At 28.5% G+C, this 24,880-nt stretch overlaps 1 protein-coding gene across 2 annotated transcripts in view; it reads right to left on the bottom strand.

The window, feature by feature from the left end:
• Positions 1–389: 389 nt before the first annotated feature.
• Positions 390–24,880, bottom strand: part of unk (RING finger protein unk) — a 42,443-nt gene continuing 17,952 nt past the window's right edge. Inside the window, exons 8-15 of one of the 2 annotated variants that reach the window (XM_075375541.1) lie at positions 24,107–24,274; positions 17,415–17,649; positions 16,241–16,366; positions 14,910–15,064; positions 11,312–11,512; positions 7,670–7,825; positions 3,274–3,435; positions 390–2,910 (exon numbers count right to left, since the gene is read on the bottom strand). In XM_075375541.1, the coding sequence (XP_075231656.1) occupies positions 2,722–2,910; positions 3,274–3,435; positions 7,670–7,825; positions 11,312–11,512; positions 14,910–15,064; positions 16,241–16,366; positions 17,415–17,649; positions 24,107–24,274 (1,392 nt within the window). In that variant the 3' untranslated portion in view covers positions 390–2,721. The remainder of the gene's footprint in view (positions 2,911–3,273; positions 3,436–7,669; positions 7,826–11,311; positions 11,513–14,909; positions 15,065–16,240; positions 16,367–17,414; positions 17,650–24,106; positions 24,275–24,880) is intronic. The other variant, XM_075375542.1, reaches the window with a different exon arrangement.

Below are 24,880 nucleotides of genomic sequence, written 5' to 3'. Positions count from 1 at the left end.
TGAATATAAAATAACTATGATTCATGTTAAGAAATTAATGTAACATTTTAAAAAAAGGTGATTTTCTAGTAGATGTTTGCATGTATCAAAATAAACATCAGCCAAATATGGTTCATTTTGATAACTAAAAATGTTTAATTTATCAATTCAAAAGTCACCAAATACAGAAAATCTTTTCTTCTTTTTAAATTTGTATAATACTTTTTATTTTATGGAAATTTTCACACCTAATGGAATACGTGTAGAAATGTTTTTGGATTTATGGATTATGTAAATTAAGTTTAATAAAATAATTAATTTTTTTAATTTATTCTACACCATGAATGCCAATCAATATACAGTTATACAAAATTTAATACCAGTAACTGAAATGTAATATAAGTCTCTTTTTAAAATAAAAATGAATGTATTAATAATATAAATTGTCTTAAATTTAAAATTAACTATTCTTTAATTGAAAAATAAAGTTAAATAACTCTCGATAAAACTATTATGCATCATCCTTAAATAAAAACCTCTTAAAATGGAAAGAGATATAACAGTTTCTCACATTAAATCCTGTTCTGCATTATTTTAATTGTAAATTCTTATTCATAACTATAAAAATATCAGTCAATTGAATATAGTACTCAAAGTTAAAAAGAAAGAATTTTATAACATTAACAGTATATATAAAATTAAGATTTTAGACCTTAGCAATGTACAGAAAATTAATTGAATATAGATCATAAAGAAGACTGAAAACTTCCTTTTTTTAGATAACATTATTCATTACTTTACTTCAACTAACATTCTATAAGTGGGCAGGAAGTAGCTATGCGCAAAATTTATAACAGCTTATAATCTAACTGTAACCGCAGGAGAATATGTACTAATATAGGAATTGCATAAAATTAACAATAATACTCTCAGAACTAAGACAAATAATTTAACAAAATTATGAAATTCAAATTCATTAAGTAAAAATTATTACATTACGAATATTTTTAACAACTATGCAGTTAAACAATGATGAGTTGATTTAATCGAATGTCTTTATTATTGCTTTAATTTTTTTTGGAAAATTCCTAAGTTAAATTTACAAAAGTAAATTTAGGTTTACAATTTTTTTTTTTTTTTGATAATCTATTAATCACTTTTTTCTCTTTCAAGAAAAATGTTGACCTACAAAGAGAAAACTATTATGAAACATACTTATAGAAATAAAATCATAAATAAAGAAATTTTACTGAACCTAAAAGTGCGCATCTAGTTTTAGATTTATTTTTTCAATCACTTGAATGATTTCTATTCAAATTTTTAATATTAATTAAACACCCAATAATTATTTAAAATATGAAGAAGGGAAAGATGATTTTCTTTTTTTTAGATAATATTAAGAGAGACTGATTAAGTAAAAAATTTGTAACTGGATGAACCATTTTTCTTCCTTCACCACCACAGATTTTTCTTTCATGAATAACAATTAATAAAACATCTGAGAAAAAAATAAAATGCTGTACCAATAAGCACTTTTTCTTTAGATATTTCTAAGGATCCTTACCAAAGACTTACCTAAGAAATAAATTTTGAAATAACTATTAAGTAAATTTCATCAACACCTAAGTCTCATAAAGCTGTCTTCTTCTATCACCCACAATAAAAATTAAACCAGCTACTTTTGTTTCAAGCCAAACCACAATCTTTTATTGGGACTTGTTTCTTTTATGAAAATGTATATCGTATTTTTTGATAAGAGGCAGTAATTTACTTAAAAAGACTTCAACATCAGTTTTGCATGATCATAGTACATACAGATCAAAGTAAAATCAAATGGTTTATGCAAGTCACACAATATAATGTATTCAATATTTTCTGCATCAAAATGAGAAAATAATTATTATTATAAAGGAATTTAATTAAATCATAATAGTTTTATGATTGATATTTGTAATACGTGTACTGAGACATATATATATATGTTTTATACACATTACTAACATGGTTTATTATAAAAATATTAAATGTTTTAGATAATAAAATACTTAAAATATTAGAAATTTGTGTCTGCTTGACAAATAAAATGTAATTCAATAATTTAAAAGTTAGATGTATATGTGCATAGGTAAAAAAAATCATATATAAAACTCATCAACACATACTATACACACACACACACACACACACACACACACATACATACACACACACACACACAGAGAGAGAGAGAGACATACACTACAAATTTATAAAACTATTATGCGTTAAGTTATTGCCAAATTTAGTGGTAAAAATTAACTGATGTAACAAAGTGAACTCCATTACTGAAGAAATTTAATTAATGCTAAAAATCTAATTTTTAAAAAATAATGAGTATTACATAATTGTACCACTGGTTTGTTTCATTTTTTGTAAATCATATTTTAATGCATGCATAATACTAATAACAATGTTACAAAGAATCAATACAACAAAATAATAAAAAAAGAACATGTGAAAGCATAATGTCCAATCGATAATTAATCATTGTTATATTGCCCAGTTTAATTATATAAATATGTAGACGATGATGAAATTAATAACTCATATGCATAATAACTGTTAAACACACACTATCAGCAAACAATAATCAATGACTGATCGATCGAAAAATGATTTGACGTATTTCACACTTAATTTATCGCTGGATGTAACATCTAACATAATAGTGGTAATAACGGTAGCAGAAGCAGTTGAAGAAGACTATGTCTGCAATGAACTAGCAGAAGTTGTTGTAGAATGTGCTATTATAGGTGTCTGACAGTAAGGGCAATTCTTCTGAGTCGGTGCGCATGTACTACACATAACAAAATGATTGCAAGGACCTAATGTAACACTTCTATTTCTTTCTTCACACACCATACACTTTGTTGCAGTCTGAAGATATAACACCTGCACACACAAAATTAAATGAAAATGATAAACTGTAACATTAATACAACAAATTTACATTATTCTTTTAGATTCAAATTTGATGGGTACAACAAAAGTACTGGACTAACATGAGTTTCTCCTGTTGTAACACCCTACAATAAATGCATCCATTTCAACCTTTTAACCTTTCCCATGTTAACTTTTTTTTTAAATTGACAATGCTAAATATCAAACTTACTAAATATCAAAATATTCACATAGAAATTTTCCTTAATTACAATATTCTCTTTTGTCATAAGAAAGAATTTTTTATTCTAACTCTTTAAAATTTTAACAAATATTACACTTCTTCTGAGATGCTAACAAAAACGAATAATATACCTTATCGATTTCCTCAAGATCACTTCTAAGTTGTGCCTGTAATGACTTTAAAGTAGCTAATGATAAATTCCTCAATTCAGATATCCTACGCAAACCATGTAAATAAGGTGAACCCTGAAGTAAATCAACTTCCTGTTGCAATGCCTTTGCTTGAGACACAGCCTGTAAAAAAAGAAGAAAATTGAGCATTATATTATTTTTATATATTGTAATTTGAATAAATAATTACACTGAATTAGCTTATACAGGGTGTCCCATATAAAACGCAACCCAACCTCATATTGGTAAGTATTGAAATAATAAAAAGGCATGTGTAAATGTAAATGTAATTTTTATTATTACCATCCATTACCTTACATTTAGAGTAAGTGTTGGAAGTGGCTGCCATCTTCTTGAATACAAGCTTCAATTCCTTTTACAGCGTTTCCTGAAACTTTTTTCAAAGTTTGTGGCTGGATATTTAATACAACTTGTTCAATATTGACTTTCAATTGTTCAAGTGTTCGTGGCTTGTTGCTGTAGGCTTTTTCTTTGAGGTAACCCCATAGAAAAAATGCGCCGCAGTCAAATCTGGAGATCTTGGTGGCCACAAGCCTCGACCGATAACACGATTACCAAAGAATTCCTCAACGAAATCAGAAGTTGAACCTGTGTAGTGCGATGTCGCACCGTCATGTTGTAGCCAGCAGTGTCTCTCTTCCTCTTCCAAGAGTGCAATGAACTGAAATAAAATATCCTTATATCGTTCTGTATTAATGGTGTACTCTAAAAAAATAGGACCGATTATTTTCTTCCATGATATCGCACACCACACGCCCAACTTCTGCGGGTGTAATTATTTTTCGTGATAATCGTGGGGATTTTCAGCACTCCAAATTCTACTGTTTTGGATGTTTACGTAGCCATCCAAATAAAACCGTGCTTCATCTGTGAAAAATAACGAATCCATAACATTAATTCCCTCACGCAGAAATCGACGGAACCATTGACAATATTGTAGCTGTTTTTTTTTTTGTCAGGCTCAAGAAGTTGATGAACCGTTTGAATGCGATAAGGTCATAATTGTAATTGTTTGGTCGCCCGATTAACAGTTGATTTAGACAAATTAATTTCAGCAGACGACGGCTGATCGATTTATTTGGCGAGGCAAGTAATCGGTCTTTGATTTCAGTGACTGTATCTGTATTCAACACTGACACAGATCTTTTGTGTTCCTTGTTATTAACAGAACCAGTCTCTCTCAATTTTGCAACTAACCTTAATACTGATGTTTTGTTACAAGCTGCTTTATCTGGGTACTTATGGCGAAACAAATCTTGCACTGCAACCGCTGATTTCGTACTGAAGTACGACTCAACAATGAAAACACGTTCATCTAGCGAAAACACCATCTTGTATCTAGCAATACACTGAACGTTATGATTGCATTGTTGTTACTATCGGTAGTGTTCTACTGTGTCGCCGCGATGTTCAAATGTTGGACGAGTCCATTTCAGTAACGAGTAGGGGAGTAAGCTTGACTTTTGAAATTTCATGGATGAGAATTGATGGGTTGCGTTTTATATGGGACACCCTGTAGTAAAACATCTTTTAAAGCCACATATTTTGTTGTCAATGCCTATTCATGACCCTTTTGATGATGAATTCATGTAACCAACATAATCTAACAGTTTAGAAGATATTTAAAGAAACAACTGATTATAAGTTCTACAAAAAGAAATTTTAAAATGTTCTGTAAAAGCTGGTAATTTTAGTACAGAAATTCTGAAGCAAGTACAGAAAGTAATTATAGACTTTTGTGCATCTAAAAAAAGAAAAAATTAGTCTCATTGTAGGTGTGAAAATGCTTTTGTTTAACTTATCTATGAATGTCTAAAAAATTACTATACTGCTGATCTAGTGTTACCACACAGCTAATTCATGAAAAATAATTGAATATAAATTTTAATACATTATATTAAGTTGTGTATCCTAATTAAACCATGATAATTTTTTAATGAAAAAATTAGATTTACTGTTAAGTCTGATATAATTTTTTTAAGAAATTTCATGCATTGTCATGTAATGTGACAGTTTATAATGCAAAATCCCCAAACACATCTCAGTTAAAATAATATAAAATTAAAATACAGCTAAGTTTTTCTGAATTAAAAACCTTCTTTTCTTTTGCTGAATTATTAATTTTATTTCTCTTATGATCCCAAAATTTAACTTGTAGTAAAATCCTCTCCCTCCTGTAATCAAATTTTATTTATTTATATATTTCATACAAGGTCTGTTCAAAACGTATCCATCCTTTTATCCTTCTAATGGCTTCCAATCCTAGTCTCTTTTAAAGAAGTTCCCTTATGGCTCTGCACAGTTAACCAAACACATCATCCTAAAGACTACGATAGATGTCCTGTTGGTTTGTCATTCTGTCCTCCAAGCTGTCAAATCAGGACCCTTTCAGCAGCACCTCAACTTTGGTAACAATCAGAAATCTCAAGTAACGACATCTGGTGAGTAAGGAGTCCATGCTAGACCAAGAAATCTTTGATTAGACATGACAAATGGGCAAGTACATTAAGCTAAAATTGCAATGTGTAGGATTCTACAGGTTTGGTCTCTAGCACTAAACTGCATCAGAAAGATATGTAAGAAACTCCAGATAGTTGTCAACAGTTTGGTTTTCTGATGTGTATTTACAAAGCACAACTTCACAGAAGAAAAAGAATAGACCAGCATTACTTTCACTTAGCTCCTCACTTGCCTTGGAAGCAATGGTGACTTCCACTGTGATGAGTGTAGTTTCTGGATTGCACCCAGAATCAATCAAAAGACTGATCATCAATTAATATAGTCTTACGAGAATAAGAAATGCTGTTTGTGTTCTCCAGCATGTCAGGTTTAATATCAAAACTACCCTCTTTCTGTTTAAGCAAAAACAGCTTTGGTACGAATTTCACAATCACTGTATGTACATTCATATGTTCATTAAAATTATTTGTATGTAACCATCACCGATCCATGGTGAATCACAATTCGTTGGGGACAGTTGACCAACAATTTTCCATAGTCAAACTGTTCATATTGTTAATGAAATTTGGTTTGCAACTTGTCAATAGCCTAATGTAGCTGGTCACTCTCAACTCAAGTTCAGCTGTCTTGAGAAAAGTTATATCATATAATTGTAAAAAAAAATCTCCAAAAGCCTTCTTAATCTTACAAATTATTTCGCTCTGGATACCAACAAGCTTTTGGCACAACTCAGATGCAGTAACATTCTTCAACTCATTCCACAATTGGTTAAAAAATACAAATGTGACACCTATTACATTAACATATACAATAACATTTGTTCTGAGGTTTCAAAAAACATCCACATGCAATGAGCAACTACTACTGTGCTGTACTCTATGCTGTACCAGGTTTTCTGCTCGCATTCAAAGTTCTTTCTAGAAAAAAATATATGGTCAGATACTATTTCAAAAGAATTGAATTAAGTCATTACTTATTACATTTTTCTATCAATAACTGTGTAAAAGAAAGAAAAAAATCATAAAATGTATTATTAATAAGGTAAGATTATTTACATGAAAATATGTAAGATTTTTACCTTTAAAGCTTTTGCTTCCCTTTTGCATTTTATGTCACTAATTTTTAGAATGTGTTGTTATAGATAAGAGCAAGCATTTAAATAGCTTATGTACAAACAGAAAATATCAGTCAAATCTTCTGCAAAAACATCAACTTAAAGTTTTTAAAGAAAAATAATGTTTAAACTGCCTTGTGTATCTTATAGGTCACTCCATCTAAGCTGTGAGATCCTAAATGAGAAGGCAATACATCTAAAATTACACAGAGCAGTTTGAAATCTCATGCCTTGAGACTACCTATGCAATTCTTCTCCATAAGGGATTCATTTTACAAGCTTTCCCCCATACTTATGTTCTCTACATTATAATTTTAAAATTATATTCTCATAATGCAGAATGTATCTTCTAGGAATTTCTTAATTTAAAATTTAATCATTTTTTCAGGTTTGAATACTAGTTTTTTGATCATCTTATCTATCAACCATAAATTTTGGTTAACCAGAATCATCATTTGTTCCTCAGTTTTCATCTGTAAAATCCTATTTGTTTAGGTTTACAGACAGTGATGTTAACTTTTGAATGTAAGTTTCTTATTATTTAAAATATGTTATAATAAAGACAATAATCTTGTCATAATTATTTTCAATTACAGAAATGAATATAGATACACAGTCCCCAGATGTTTTTCTTGAAAAATAAGACTTGGTCAACATTTATTATAATAATATATATACATAAGGCTTTTTTAAGACATGAAAATAAATACAAACTACAATGAGAAAACTGAAGAGAGATGATTAGCAAGTATTTCAGCTTACCTCATCGCGCTGTTGTTCAGCAATATTAGCTTTCCTATTAGCATCTTCCGCTTCCCGCTGCCAAGCCTCACATGCACCTCGTGCTTGTGAAATTCTTTCTTCCCATGATGCTAATTTACTTCTATTACCGGCAAGCTCTTCTCTTAACCTCTGTACCTATAAAACAATACAAGCTCAATTATCAAATATATTACTCGTTTAAAAACCTTTAAAGCAAATTATGAATTGTGTCTATCTGGTAAGTAATTTTACTGTTTGGCATGCAGTACATGCTTAATTCACATTAAAAAAGTTTGTATTTTAATCTTAATACATAACTTTAGCTTGATAACACTTAATAAATATCAACTGTTACTTAAATGTTCTCTTTCTCATAGTAAAACTGTGTTTCCTAAAGAATAAACTTAAATGGTTTGATTCATACATTAATTATGAAATATAAAAATCAATTTCTAAATTTTTTGAATTTCATTCTAAGTTAAAATTGATTTTTTAATTTTTTTGAAAGCCTGTTATTTTTTTAATTTCTCAGTGACAAAAGAAGAAATCAATTTGATTTTTGGTGAGTGGTAATCTTCATGTCAAAAAACAATTTTCTAGATTTCTGGAAATCGACCTTTAAAGGGAATGAAGAAAGTTAAAAAAATGTTTGAACAATGATTGTAAATTTTCCCAATCACAACTATAATAAACAAGATACTCAGTAGATTTGGACTTGCAAATACTCTTCATATAAATATTTAAAAACTATTTTCGGGTTTTTTTTTTAATTCAAATTTTTTAAGGGTTGGGAAAATATATGACTGTGGCTCAACCACTACAGCCACTGCTACTGTTACTGTATGTGTAACTGGCTGCACCTGCCTCCAGTTACTTTACTAATAAACATAAAATAAAAGGATTGACCACTATGGGAAATGCAAGTATCAGTATAGCGTGGGTGAAACTATAACAGGGAGATAATTTTATACAAGCAGATTTAATTCTGTACCTTTCCCTAAAAATTCTTTTGTCATTTTTTTAATCTGTTGTTGATTGTCTTACATTCCTGAACATGTTTTATAGGTACACTGTAACAGTAAACGTACAAGGTAAACAGGGCTCAAAAATCAAGAGTTTTTGGGGTGGCCAGTTCTTTTTGTTAATTTTGGTTTATTAAGATTCAATATCATTTTTTAAATACAATGATATTGCGCATAAGAATAAACTAATATATTTTCAATGGGTAACTGAAAATAGGGCTTATTCTTCAATGCTTTAATTTATACAGAACAAAATATGCTTTCTAAATTGAATTATCAGACTGTGAATGACGACCATTGGAAGAACCTCCCAAATATCTTATTAGACAATCCTTACTGCAAGATTAAAAATATAACAGTCAGCAAACCTTTCTCAGATTGTTTCCATGTACTTCAGCACCCATTAAAAATGTCAGTTCACAAAACTCACTTAAGTTACATAATGATATGTTGAATATTTTACCTAGTAAATTTTCTCAGGCTATCATATCTCATAGTAATAAAATTCTTTTAATAATACATATATTACTTGTGATTAACATTTTAAAATATTACAATAAAATTTCCAATTTAATTAGTCAAGCTTAGCAAAATTTGCAGCAGAGTGAAAATCTGAGAAGCACTGGTTTCTTCGTTCAGCCATCTACAAATTTCAATTTATTGTTTCAAAATTTTCCTCCCTCTTGGATTCCTATATTCTGAGCTGAATTTTTCCAATTACTTGTTCATCTTACTTTTTGATTAGAAAGTATAATTTTATATTGTGCACACCAATATTGAATTATGCATTCAATTTCAACATTAATGAGTCATTTTTCTGCATTTAAAATAATTTTCACCTTTTATTAAACTTATACATAAACTTTAAAAAGACATCAGAACATTTCAAATTTTTGTGATTGTAAACTGATTTTACTCATCCTTCTAACTTTATAATTTGTGTATGTTCAATGCATTACACATAATGAAATGCAGTGACCATATTAAACACTTTAAATTTTACACAACTAATTAAATCTTTTTAAAGCCACATGTCAACTTTAAAATGAGTTCTAAATTGAATGTTTATTTAGTGTATTGTAATTAAAATAATATGCCTTCACATGCAGGTGCTGTTCATTGTCTTAAGCTTGCAAAGGAATTAAAACAATATAATTCACGTATAATTAATTTTAATTAGAAGTGAAAACATGGCTAGTAACCCAACTGTAGTTAGGAAGAGATCCCCAATGGAAGAATTTATTCGTTTATGAGTATTTTTTTTTACTTACCACTTGAGTGTTTTTTGTTACAATTTTTATAATCTTACTTCTACACTCTAGTTGGAAAATAAGATTATAAATACACTCGAACAAAAATAAGGTGATAATTAAATAATTTTTTTTTAAACTATAACAAAATTACCTACTAATAAATTCATTTTGATTTAATTTTTTAGAACACTTGGGAGTTTTTATGCCCATTATATTTTATTAATTACAAAAATTAAATATGTGATTTTCTTTTATTGAATAATTAACTTTTTTTATTCCAAAGGCCATATTCTCATTATTGGATGTTTAAGGTTGTTTACTTTTTAATTTTGTTAAACACAACATAACTGAGAGTTACATTATTACAATTTAGATCTGTATCACATAACCCAGTAGGTTGGTCTAGGGTTAACGTGTCTTCCCAAATCAGTGATTTGGAAGTCGCGAGTTCAAGCATTCAATCCCTAGTAAAGACAGTTACTTTTATACAGATTTGAATACTAGATCATGGATACCGGTGTTCTTTGGTGGTAGGGTTTCAATTAACCACACATCTCAGGAATAGTCAAACTGAAACTGTACAAGACTACATTTCATTTACACTCATACGTATCATCCTCACTCATCCTCTGAAGTAATATCTGAACGGTTATTCCTGGACAGGAAAAAACAGGGAAAAAAAGAAGATCCACATGATTTAGTGCTTTTTTGAAAATTTCTTACATTTTGTTACTATTACTTTTGTCGTAGAATTTTTTTCTTTAAAAAAAAATTATTCATGATCTTAAATTAAGATAAAAGTGTAAATGTATACAATTTTAAATTAAAATGTTTTTTTATATATTTATAAAATATACACTGTACTTTTTTCTTTTTCAGATAAGGTAAGTTCACTTCCTTAAGAGAACTTTTTTTAAATATTTTCAAAACAGATAGGATTTCAGGACTACATAGCCTAAGTACCTGGACTAAAAACTGTTGGTGAATTCTGTTAATTTATTTTCTTCTTTTATTACTTTGCGTTAAAAAAAATTTACTTAGAAATACACTTTTATTTTACAGACTGGAGCCAGATTACTGCAAACTAATTAATTTTTTGCAATGATGAGATGAATAATTAAAAATGCCAAATCTGAACACCAAAACCACAACCTACTGATAAGAGTAACCAGCACTGACCACAATCCTCAGTTAAAAGATTTTTCCTAGGTAATTTTTTTATATTTATTCCAAGGTCAAGTGCATCTGTCAAGAAGAGAACAGCAGATTTGAGTATTAACAAAACTTACAGGCTTATCACAGCAATAAATTAACTGCTTAATGTTAAACCACAACTATTGCTGAAAAAGAATAATAAAACAAAGTACCTCTGTTAACGTGTTCGGTGCTAATGAAGGGCTAACAGAAAAATTATTAACCAAAGGTGAATGTGCTAATGGCAGGGTGTTAGCCCTGCTCCCCGGTGACATGCTAAAATCATACAGACCACCCCCGGTACCCTGGAAATTGCCTAATTTTGAAGCACTATTACTTAACTGTTGCGCCAATTGAGATGATGATATAAAACCCTGAAAGAAAGATAAATTATTAAATAGACAAATGCTTATTTAGAAGTAAGAGGTAAAGTGATACCTTTTTATTATTAAATTAAAAATACGTGTCATGAAAGTACAACTGCTGTTAACAGGTTGATTTAGATATGTCTCTCAAAGACTTTTTCTACTTTCAAAGGAGTAAAATATTATATATGTGAGTAAATTAACATTTACATCATTTCTGTATATCGGTAATCTTTCTACATTATAATTAAGAAGAAATCATGTCACAATAACAAAAATAAACTTATAAGACAACATTATTCTGCCACCAGATTCAAGGAAGTTTGCAATTTTTGTTTCATTACACTCAATTTCCTACCTCTGTATATAACAATCAAATCATCAATTCTTCATTATTTTAAATTTCTTCTTAACGTGGTTTCTTAAATGGAGGATTTACATTCTCCTGGGTCTCTTGCACTTCATTATGAGTACAATAGATCATATTGAATTACTTCCTTGTTTATACAAGATGAAAAAAAAAATAGATGTAAATACATAAAAACTACCTTTTTTGAGTCATCAGTTATTTTACTAGTCTGGTGGCTTTTTTCCATTTCCTTCAGTTCTAATCTTTAAATCACAACATAATTACTTAATAAATCCTATATCCCCAGCTGTCTGTTTTCTAATTTCAATCTTTGCTTCCCTCTCTAGTTTACATATTATGTGAAATCCCTGTTATTATCATATTAACTAAATTTTGATGTCTTAATATACGACGACCAACATAACTAGTTCATAATTTTTCAAAGATTCTGCACACATTAAATAAGAATAAAATAATGATCTATCTTATACATTTTGTAATACACACTGATGCATTTAGATAAATTTACCCAACTTCATGGAAAATAACAAAAATAGGAAATTTTATTGGTGAAATGATATTATTTACAACTTTTTATTTTCTCTCAACTAATTTTTGAAGTAAAATAACTTCAGAAGTCCAGAAGAATTAGATACATACAGTAAACCGAACAGTTAAAAAAAAAAAAAATTTTGTTAACAGGATCAAATGCTACAAAAATTGTTTGAGTTTGTATGATTAGATTATGTAGTATAATAAGAGATAAAATAATTTAAGCTCAACCTTAATTATTATAATTTCCAAATTAAATATTAAAAATGCAAAAAAAAAAGAAATATTCTATTTCTTATATTATAATTGAAGAAAATATAAATCTTACTTCTTCTGGTAATTTAATTTATAACTTTAAAGGTGGACAGTAAGTCCCAATTTTAAAAATGAAAAATATTATTTAACTAACTTTCATTTGTAAGCTGTTATTTTATTTTGATTCTTTTCCAACAAACATCTAGAATATACAAGGCAAATTAAGTGATAAAAATGTTTAATTTGATTTATGTTAAAATTATTCAAATTTATTTCTCATCATGTAATTGGTTTTCATAAAATTTTTAATAATTATTAAAAATGCCAGTAATCAGTACAACATAAAGAAATAAAAAATAGTCCTTTAAAAAAACACAGTTTCCTATATAAATTTACTTTGAAATAATAGTGAGTGACAAATTTAATATGCAAATGGCAAGGGGCTGTATAATGTACCTGTGTGGATGTATGTTCTAATATTTTTTGCAACAGTGAACCCAATTCGTATTGGTCTATTGTCTACACCCTTTTATATTTGTCTTTTACTGAAGTAAATCATACAATACATTGTAAATGTTTATTTTTTGGTTTGTTAGTTTGTTAACTTGTATGTTTGAACTGTTTGATTTCCTTATCGTTTCCATCAGGAGCCATAAGCAGATTATTGTAGGTGACCTGAATTGAAGCACAAGTCACTCCTGAAAGTAGCATAGTTACCCAAGAATAAAGAGCTATGAGATAAAAGAATACAAAGTTTTACACCTGTTTCATTGGGTCATTGGGAAAACCAAATAAGTGATTTCCAGTTGTCATAATCACAAAGATTAATGTGACATTGCAAATCAGCATGCTAAAGCTCACCAAAAAAAACATACAATACTCTTCTACCTGTATAGTAAATATCATTATTTACAGAGATTACAACCCTTTATATTTACATTTTTCCTTTAAACTTTTTTTGGGACTTTAAAAGCATGTCATAAAAAGACTGGAAAAATAGACCACAAAGTTAATATACTCTTTTCTCTAGTGTAATTATGCATTAAATTCAATCTCTCTACTTAGAAGCTTTTCATTCACTAATATAATAAATAGTTCTATGGGTTGCTTATTTTTCAGTTTGATTTTTACAGGCTATTATTCTAATATTATACTTTCTCTTTTTTCCATTTAAGCATTTTACTATGTACTTATAAGATTGATTTCTAGCATAATATGTGATATCTTTTCTACTTTATAAAAAGTACATTCTATTATAAAGGATCTTACAACCAGTTTCAAAGTTCTTTCTAGATCTATAATCCAAAAGAGAGAGAGACCCACCTAACAGGACAGATCTAGTGGTTCCCCAACCACCCCCCCACCACATACAAAATACTGACCCACAGTAGTAATCATTTTCTTCCTGGTAACATCTTACTTCCTTGCAATGTTAAGCTGTATCGGCCAGTTACAGATAACATTACTTGGCTACAACCAGGTAGACATCTTTAATTCATTATTGCCATAGGAAGAGGACAGGATCCAATACTGTTATTAACAGAATTTTCAGTAGGTACCAGGTAAGAATAGAATTTTTTTACATGATTAAGTCACTAAAAACTAAAGGTTTATGAATGGAATATATGGGAATTTTGTAGAATGTGAAAAATGCTGTACCATACTTGAATCCTTAGAAAAACAGTAGAGATGCTAAAATTTTGCCAGGAGATCGAAGAATTAAAATAAATTCATTACTTAATATTTATGATCAATGCTCACACCTTTTACATCGCTCAAGTCACATACTGCTTTGTTGATGACTCGTAAGATCAGTTTGTAAAATGAATAACAACACATAAATACCACATGCGACAAAATATGCTACCAAAGCTAGTGTCAGGCGCAGAATGAATTTTCTCATAATTTAACATTAACATATTAACCTCAAAAAACAGTAGAGATGGTAAAATTTTGCCAGGAGATTGAAGAATTAAAATAAATTCATCGCTTCTTATTATTTACAATTATGTTCAATGCTCACACCTTTTACATCACTCAAGTGTTGTCACACAATGCTTTGCTGATGACTCATACAATCAGTTTGTAAAGTGAATAACAACATATAAATGCCACATGCGACAAAATATGCAACCAAAGCTAAAGTCAGGCACGGAATATTTTCTCATAATTTAACAATATAGTAACCTCAAAAAAATTTTAAACACCTCTTAAAAATCCAAAATATAATCATAAAATAAAGGCACTTACCGTATCTAATGGCTCCTGATGTGAAAACCTAGAAGCCGAAAGGAACCCAGAATGTAAATGATGCAAAGGTGAAGAAGCAGATGGAGAAAACTGTCCGGCTAAACTGTTATTGCTACTACCAGGAATATTTACTGGAGCTGAACTACCCAATAGACCTGCAGTACACAATTCACAAAAATAAATTTAGATGGATAATAGAGGAATTGTTAAATAATAAAAAGAAATTACAACTACACAGGTAATTATTTTTCAGCAAATACTCATTATTTATTAATACAAAATATGATTGTAATTCACCAACTAACATGGCAGACCAATGAAAAACAATTAGATTCTATCATATAGACATGCCATCATAGGTCAGCCATTATATTCCGTACTCAAACTTCAAAACCTCAAAATTTGATTTTATTAAGAATGTTTAATTTTTAATATTTAATTTTTCACTGTATATTTTACACTATATATGCGATAATTTTAATTTTTAATGTTTAATTTAAATGAAATTACTATATTACATTACATTTAAATGTAATGTAATTAGTAGTGCGTGCGTGCACATGCACATACACACACACCTACACATACACACAAACCTGGCAGTGCTTTGCTAATGCTAGATCTGAGTGTATATATATATATATATATATATATATATATATAAATTAAATGAACACAATTGAAAATTTGATAAAACATTAACAAAATGGAACATTACAGCACTTCACAAAATTTAACATTTTCCTTTTTATCCTATTCCTCCTTTCCCCATCTTCATTTTTATCATATTCCGTCCCCATTTCCACTTTTCCTTTTCCTCCCCATTTCTTTCTTTTATTTCTCTTTCCCCCTTTCATTTTTTCACCTTTTCTGATTTTTCGCTTTTTCTCTATGCATAAATTGGTCCAGTAGTTTTTTAGTCTATAGCAGACACACATATCAGAAACATTAAAATGGAATCTTAAAATATTTAGTGTAGCATATGTTACTTTTATGACAAACAGATAGCACTGTTTGTAAACAAAAAAAAACATGTTTTTACCTGTCACAGGTGTGACATCTTAGGTATATAAAAACACACACGTATTTGAATGCAACATGTTGTGTCAAAACTTCAAAGCAATCGGTAAAGAACTTTTGGAGATTTAAGATTTTGAACAAACAAACATTTACATTATTTTTTATTTACATAAATATATATATATATATATATATATATTTACATAAATATATATATATATATATATATATATATATATATATATTTACTTTTATTTTATACATGATTAATATTATAATTATAAGAGATAAGATATATAAATAAGTGTCACCTGAACTTGCTAGTCCAGCAGATATTGAATTTGACACAGTGGTCGGTGAACCAGTTTCATAGTCTCTATCTATTGATGCTACAAGTCCTAACTGTTCATCTAAATGTAAATCATCCAGTGGATTACCTACATTAATAAACACACATGTATAATAAATAACCACAAATATATTATTCAATCACCTCGTTAATTTAAATAAATATTTAATAAAATAAGTACTCAGTTAATAAACTGTAAAACAACACAATTTTCATCAGTAAAACATTAATAGAGAAAAACTTTTTGTCAATACAAATATAAGATTAGCACGTTCACAACCTTACTTACAACATAGAAATCCAGCACAAACGTTCTATAATAGAATCTATGAGAACCACAAAATTAATATTTACATACACAACAAGAATAGAAATGCTATTTTATGTCACTATACATGCTATACACATTTTGATGCATCATGACAGAATAAGACTAGATAAACTTTCTTGGTTTTAAGTACTTCTCTCTTAAACCAAAACTTAAATCATAAGTCAATACAGTAACATTTAAAAACTAACAAGAAATATTCTCACACACAAATATTACCTGTTGTATATGTATAACTTTATCTGTTCTTCAAAAAATAAAATAAAGGAAATATTTAAAATTGATTATTTTTTCTACTTTTATTTCAATTGATAAGCAAACTCACAATGTGTTATATCGATTAATTATGAAAACATATTAATAAATGGATTCCCCTACTTACCAAGATGAACACAAAATCAGTTTATATAAACATTTCACATCAAAACACAATAAACAGAATACATACCACTTTACCAATTTATACTATACAAGAAAGCAGTAAAAAAAAAAAAAAAAAAACCAGTAGCACCAGATTTAATAATTATTATTTACTTTTTACACAGCATTAACTACAAAAAAAATTTAGTAGCAGGCAAGATAAACTACAACTCCAATGTTTTATTAACTTTAATGGTATATAACAAACAATTTACATATGTTTTCACCCATCAGATCTTAATCTTATTTATACTTCAGTCTTAAATTTTCTTAAATGCTACATCCAAAGAAGTACAGTGTTGTAGAACAAGGTTTTGAGGTTCCAAAGATGTTACAAATATTATTATATTTAATATATAGCTGTTTAACAATAAATTAAGCTACTTACCGACAACTGATTCTATTGGATCTATTGAAGATGAATAAAAATGATTTCCTAAAGGTGACATAGGTATTAATGAAGAAGACTGCTGATGCTGTTGTGTATTTGTTTGTTGATTATTTATTTGATTATGATTGCTCATACTTAAAGCTAGATATAAACTTTGTTTCCTTTGCGCCTTTTCTACAGGATCCAACAATGGATCATTATCAACGGCTAACATTTGTTTTTTAATCATCTCCTGTAAAATTAAATAAATTATTTGAAAAAACTTAATAACAACCTCCTAATACAAGTTACTAATCTACCTGTTCACTATTATGAAAGGATGCGGGTTAATATGGACATGAAAAATCAAAAAACCTTCTGTTTCTTTCCAGTTTTAAGATTCACTTAAATATTAAGAGCCTCACCTGATCTATGAAATCTCTATGTAATCAGATTTATGTGAAATGTAAAATTATATCCTTTGTTCATCAAGTAGTTACATAGATCACATAGTATTTTGTGGATTAGCTTTTCTGCTTGGTTTGTTAGAGATTTAGGCGGTGTTTTACAACAAAAAAAAAACACACCTTACATGCATGACAATATCCCAAAATTCTTTCTCTTTAGCACAACAGTACAACTCACAGCTTATGAATGTGGGATCGACTTGTTGGGAATGCTTTTTTTAACCGTTTTAAAGGGGTATTTTCCTTTTGCTTCAAAGAAAGAATGAACATATGGGCACAGAAAATATTTAGTCCCTAAAAGAATCTGTTATCAGTGAAAAAAAGTAAACAAAGTCAGGAATTGCTTTAGACTTAAGAGTAAGGATTCAGAGATACTTATGATGACTATTTGATTTTATGTCTGTGACCAAACAAAGCTCACCAATCACAACTGGCTCAATCCATTTGAAGTGACCCAAAGGTGGTTGCTTGATCAATTCAAAAAACTGAAATTTACCCACCTGTTTCCTCTGTGTATCAGGACCTTAAAACTATTTTTTTTTTTATTTTTTATTTAAGCAGTTTACTTGTGGCAGCCATTTTTGTTACAGTGTGCACACCTATTTTTTGCGATTCTAAGAGTTTATGAAAAAAATCATAACTAAAAAACTATTGGTCCTGGAAGGATGAAACAAAAATAAATTTAATCATATTTTTTAAGGTAAAAGCTTGCCCAATGGTTTATTTACCTATCTCTCTTCTTTCTATGAGAAAATTACTAATAAAGATGAACATGAACAGTTGTGAAATTTCACTTTTGTCAATTTTTTTCAAGAGGCAGGGATGGCATACACAGTTTGAATTATTTTGTTATATGTAGTATATGTTAGTAGTTTTACCATAAATAATATTAATAGTGATATACTTACCTCTAAAGTTTTATGAATTTTTGAAAACTAATTTTTTTTAAATTCAAATTTTGGCTTCAAATACTAATAAAAAAGTTATAACCTCTCAAAAATCATGAAAAGCCTGTTAAAAGCAATATCATTTTGACTCAAAGTGCTCTGGGGGTTTCTTGTTTTCTTGGCACTTTAATATTTTTATACTTATTACTATGGTTGAAATAGACTTGTTTAAACCATTCAACTGCAGTGTTCGTGTAATAACAGGCGCTTAAGTAATTTCCAGTCATTAGGAAAATTTATGTTGCAACATACTCATTTATACTTGTTGCATCATTTGGCTTTGCAGTTACACACTAGTCAGTCTGACATTAGTCAGTGACATGTGACATCTTTACGGGGTGTCTCAAATTTCACCCTGTGTTTGGAAGTGTTTATTAAATAAATAAGTTTTACTTAATAATATTATATTTACAAATTTTAAAATCAGTTAATTTTTACATTATTTTCATAAAACAATGTTCCATAGGAATTTATGTGAATGAAGAGCGTCATAAAACAGTGTATGGTACAGTGCCAAAAAACTCATTAGAATTTGTGAATTTAGTGATGAAAATTTTTATGTGTTAATTCAGATGTCTAGTGTTTGTAAATATCACAAAAAAATGATTTTTCAAAATTCATTCACCTGTATGGACAGTTCTGTTGTGACCCTTTGAGAACTCATAAAAACAGTTAAAAAAAACTTAAGACAAATAACATTAGAGCAAGCTCTTAAATAACACATTTTTCCAAATTTAAATTTATTTCCTGGAAAATCTCTTTGTGTTAACCATTTCAAAAGTATTTTTTCTCAGTTAAACAAAGAACTATATGAATGCGAAGAGCAATACATTGCCCCACATCACAATATTGAAAAATTGGATGCTGCTTGTAGCATTTTGGGTGTCACCTCATTAAAATTGAAAAAATTAAGCATGGATCAAAGGCTTAAAATTTTAAATAAATAAGGTATCTGAAAAATCAAAAAAGAATCTTGAATTGTGTTCGATTCAAATTTTCTAAAAATGAAAATGCTTCAAGTCAGTTTAAAAAATAAAAAGAATTTTGCTAATTTGTGCAGTCACAAAAAAGACTTCATCCTTGAAAGCCAAATGGCACTTCTTTGGATCATCCCATGGGAAAAACGACTGTGATGGTATGGGAGGAACAACAAAATGAGAGGTGGCAAAGGCAAGCTGCACAGGCCATTTAACAGACAGATACTAAACATTGATGAAATGTATTCATTTTGTAATCACAAGCTGAAAAACATCAAGAATTTTTTTAATTAAATCAGATGAGACAGCTAAGATTTCAGAGACTTTAAAAACCGTTTTGACTACTGTGAAAGAGTTGGTACTAAAAGCTACCACAATTATGTTCCTGTGTCAAAAGGCATTGTAAAATGTTACTTTACTTCAGACTTCAAGGACTATGAAGACCATCTTCACTTAGGGAAAAAGACTATTATGCTTGTATATATAATGATCAGTGGAAGATAGAAGTGATAGATATTAGCCTCAAAAATGATGATGTGCAGGTTCATTTTTTCCAGCCAGTTGGATCATGTGCATCATTTCAAAAGTCTCAAAAAGAACAACTGTGGGTACTAATCTGCAAAATCCTGTAAATATTGACATCACTTGAACTAACTACAGTGACAGGTCGTTCTCACACAATTTCAAGAGAATTATCAGAAGAGATATCACAGCTGTTGGTTAACCACATTGTTAAATAATAAACTTTCATTGCTAGAAAAACAGGATATTTCATTGAAGAATAATTAAAATTTTGCTACAATTTATTTTTTCTTCAATAGTGTTTACAAAAATAAACCAATATAAAAATAAAAATGAATTCTTGAAAAAAGATGTAGGCTACTCATTGAAATCTCAGTTTTACAAGCATTTTTGAATCAGAATTGTATTAGGTTACTGGTATTGGTTTAAGTTATTAAATTGCGACCTATCATTAATTTTAAAAAAATATTTTTAAAATATTGAGAATGTCAACTTCAACTACATAGGAGCTAAATATAAAAAAATGTAAAGTGCAAAGAAGACAAGAAACCCCCTTGGAGCACTTATTTAGTTAGTCAAATGGTAGCGCTTTTAACAGGTTTTTCATTTTTTTGAGAGGTTATAACTTTTTTATTAGTACACAAGAAACTTTTTATTTGCCATAAACATTTACAAAAACACTAAGTTGTGCAAATTTGAGATTTTTATCACCCGCCCCAACAGCATTATTTTAAGCCAAAATTTGAATTTAAAAAAAATTAGTTTTCAAAAATTCATAAAAATTTAGAGGCAAGTATATCACTATTAATATTATTTATAGTAAAGCTACTAACATATACCTACATATAAAAAAATAATTCAAACTGTGTATGCCATCCCTGCCTCTTGAAAAAAATTGACAAAGTGAAATTTCATAGGTTTTCATCTTCATCTTTATTAGTAATTTTCTCATAGAAAGAAGAGAGATAGGTAAATAAACCATTGGGCAATCTTTTACCTTGAAAAAATATGATTAAATTTATTTTTATTTCATCCTTCCAGGATCAATAGTTTTTTAGTTATGATTTTTCCGTAACCCTTACAATCACAAAAATAGGTATGGGCACTGTAAAAAAAAGGGCTCACAGGTAAACAGCTTAAATAAAAGATTAAAAAAAAATAGTTTTAAGATCCTGAAACATGTAGGAAACCAGTGGGTAAGTTTCTTCTTTTTTTTAAAATGGTCAAGCAACCAGCTTATGCTTTTTTGGGACACTTCAAATGGCAACTGACCCAACTGTATTAAGAAGATAAAAAAAGTTATTTTATTTTTTTACATATTTTTTTTTATATTTTGGAGCAAAGTGTTTCATACTGTTAGTTATGAAAATCAATAAATAAATAAATACCACAAGCCTATATCCAACATTCAGTTAAAACCTCCCACCCAAAAAAAAAATAAATATTTTGAAGTCTGATTCTACAGTAACAGTGGTTATAGTTCACTAAAGCAATGAACATATAACTACCGGCAAAGTTGCCACGTAATAATAAAAAAATTTTCCACAAAGAAATGGAAGTTTTCAAGAATGTACAATTGCACCCGTTCTTCCAAAGTGAACAAATTTTTAAATGAATACGCTATTCAAATGATCCAGTCAACTCTAATAAACATTAATCCATTTGAAAATCTAGACAATTATTTTAACACATAAACTGACCTCTGGGTAATTTATAGTAAAAAATGAATAAAAAAAATTGACTACATCTTAATCAAAATTACATAAGTAAACTAGCTACAAATAAAGGATGACATAATAGCTGGTAGATACTATTAATTGTACAGACAATTTATTTTCTAATTAAATTTTATTTAATTAAATAACTGTGAATTAATTTACGTGCCATTTTTTAATTTTATTTACATAAGAGATAGTTTTTTAATTATTCAGATAAAAACAGAAGTCACTTATTTACCATTCGCTCATTGCTAATAAAAATATTTTTCTGTAGGTAAACAAGATTAATTTTTGTTTCTTTGAAAGGATAATTTGATAGTTCTGTTCAAATTTTATTTGAATAATTTACAATTAATATTCATATATGATTGTTGTAAAAGGGCATTTTTGGGATCTATGTCCCTTCGCCTCTATGTAGACACATATATTACATAATGAATAAACATAAAGAATAATTTGTTTGATTTGTTATTAAAGTAATAAACTGTTAGTTTCTACAAAACTGTGACCATTCTTGTAGCCTATTATGATCCTGTATGATCTCAAATTACAGAAAAAATCCAGCTACAAGTTCCCAATGTTAAGGAAATAAATATTTTTAACAGTTTCTTTTAAGACAAATGACAGAAGTGTTTTTAAAGATACTTATTTTACCATGCCGACTCAAATTCTACACATTACTGTATACAAAAAAAAAATTTATAAACCTTCAGGTCCACAGATGTGACAACAAAACAGCGAAATTATACAGTACCATTTGAAAAACAAATAAAAATGCAAATGTTAGTAGTGGATCATAATTATACATATATATAAATAAAGAAAGAAATTTTTAGGATGGTAATTAATTCAACTGAACTGAAAATTCCACATTAAGAAAATTTTAAAAATTGCAAATGAATTAAAAATTAAGCATGAAACTTTAGAAGCACAAAAAGAAAAAGAAATAAAAACTTTTTTTTAAAGAATACTATTTTCTTTTGCACTGAAACTAGACATTTTTTCTTGGAAATCTTCCACCTTAATCCAAGAATATATATATATATAATATATATATTCCACCACGTAGTACTATTATATATTTTTTCAACTAAGCTTCTTTTTTATTTCTTGTGCCATCCTTTGCATTTCATGATGTTATGTCATTTCCAGCCAAAACTCACACTGTTTCTCTGTTTTGTAAATATCCTCTGTATTCAATAAATATTGAGTATGTCTTTAATTTGAGCATAAAACAACTTCTTTTTCATTTAAGTTTTATGTGAAATAGCACCTTTTCTCATCATTTATGTTAGCCTTCATTTGATGTTTTAAATCAAAGATATTTGGTTTACACAGTTACATATTATATATTAAGTTTTTTACATAGGTTTACATTTACTCCCACCAATTTGGTTGTAAAAGATGTAACTGCATTCTCTTTTCATTTTCTTTATGTGTACGGCTATTAAAATTTACGGAACTTCAAGTAGTTTTTCTCAGGTTTTTTAACAATACACAAATTCCTAAAATGTACAATATAATTTATTAACAAATACTGGAGAAGAATTTCATGAAATGTAAAATTATGAACAATATTTTCTTCTTTGTTTTCTCCATTCTCTGTCTATTGTAAACTTCAGAATCTTCTTGTTTTTTTTCTTTTTTGATCTAGCTCTCTTTGGGAAAAGTCCAAAAACAAGGGTATCAAAATGATCATTTTTTTCACTGACAATATTTTACAGTACATCTCTATACTACAAAAAATATTATCTTTTGATGCCCTTATGTTCAATTCCAAAAAAAAAGACTGATAAATTAAAATTTTTTAAGAAAAAAGTAATTTATATTTGAAGTATCAATAATCTATGCTTGATGATATTGATTTTAAAAATTTTGTTAAGGCAGAGCAATAAAAAAAAAACCTGCTAATACTGCAGAGTACCGCATCGACAACAAATTTAAAATGTACACTTATTACTTAGACTGTCGGTTTTATGTCAATAATTTATGTTTAGTGATACAGCATTTTGTATTTAAAGTTATGTATTGTAATTTGACTATCTACCGGCTTGGAAACTTTTAACTTCATTAACTCACCATTTGTATCGAATCGTTTTGTAACTGATTTGTATATGAAGATGGCTGGCTACCGACATGGTTATCCATACGTGTATGAGATAATTGTGCACCAGGTGCCTTACTATGTGAACTATTTGATCCCAAACTACTTGTGCTAGCGCACTCACTAACTTCACCACTACCGTTCTAAATACAAACAAATGACAAAAAATTCAGCAAACGACAAGAAAGATTACAAATAAGAATATGTACAAATAAATTAAAATATAATGGAAAACTTTTGCATTCCTGTGTAACAGAAGTCACTTCAGACTTATATCGACTTCATTTTTAAATATTTCAGCCGAAGAACAGACATCATGGAGTAAAGTACATACATAATGTTCCAGCAGATTCCTGTTAAACTTTATACTGTATTTATCTGATTAAAATAATGAAAAAGTGCAAATAAATACCGGTTCAGAAACGCTTTGTTTTCAAGTCATTGCTGGTTAAAAAATTTCTCTTTTCTAGCCTCAAAGTTAAAACAGTGCGGTACTGTACTTACATAAACACGACTTATAAAGCTAAATTTATGATTTTAGATATTAATACATTTAAGAATTATATTAAAAAAAATTGGTCCCGATGTCGTGCAATTAATACTTTTGAGAAATCTCTATGAAATAGTAAAGTTAATAAATTTTTTTTTTTCAGAAATGTGAAACAGGTTTTTTAATTGCAGAAAACTAAAAAAAAATGTTTTACTCTAAATCTTGTAAAGTATTTAATTCTCAAACAAATTTGTGTTAA

The sequence above is a fragment of the Lycorma delicatula genome, chromosome 9 (genome assembly GCF_047948215.1).
Source record: "Lycorma delicatula isolate Av1 chromosome 9, ASM4794821v1, whole genome shotgun sequence".
NCBI classification, from domain to species: Eukaryota; Metazoa; Arthropoda; class Insecta; order Hemiptera; family Fulgoridae; genus Lycorma; species Lycorma delicatula.
This window is presented reverse-complemented; position numbering and strand designations above follow the sequence as displayed.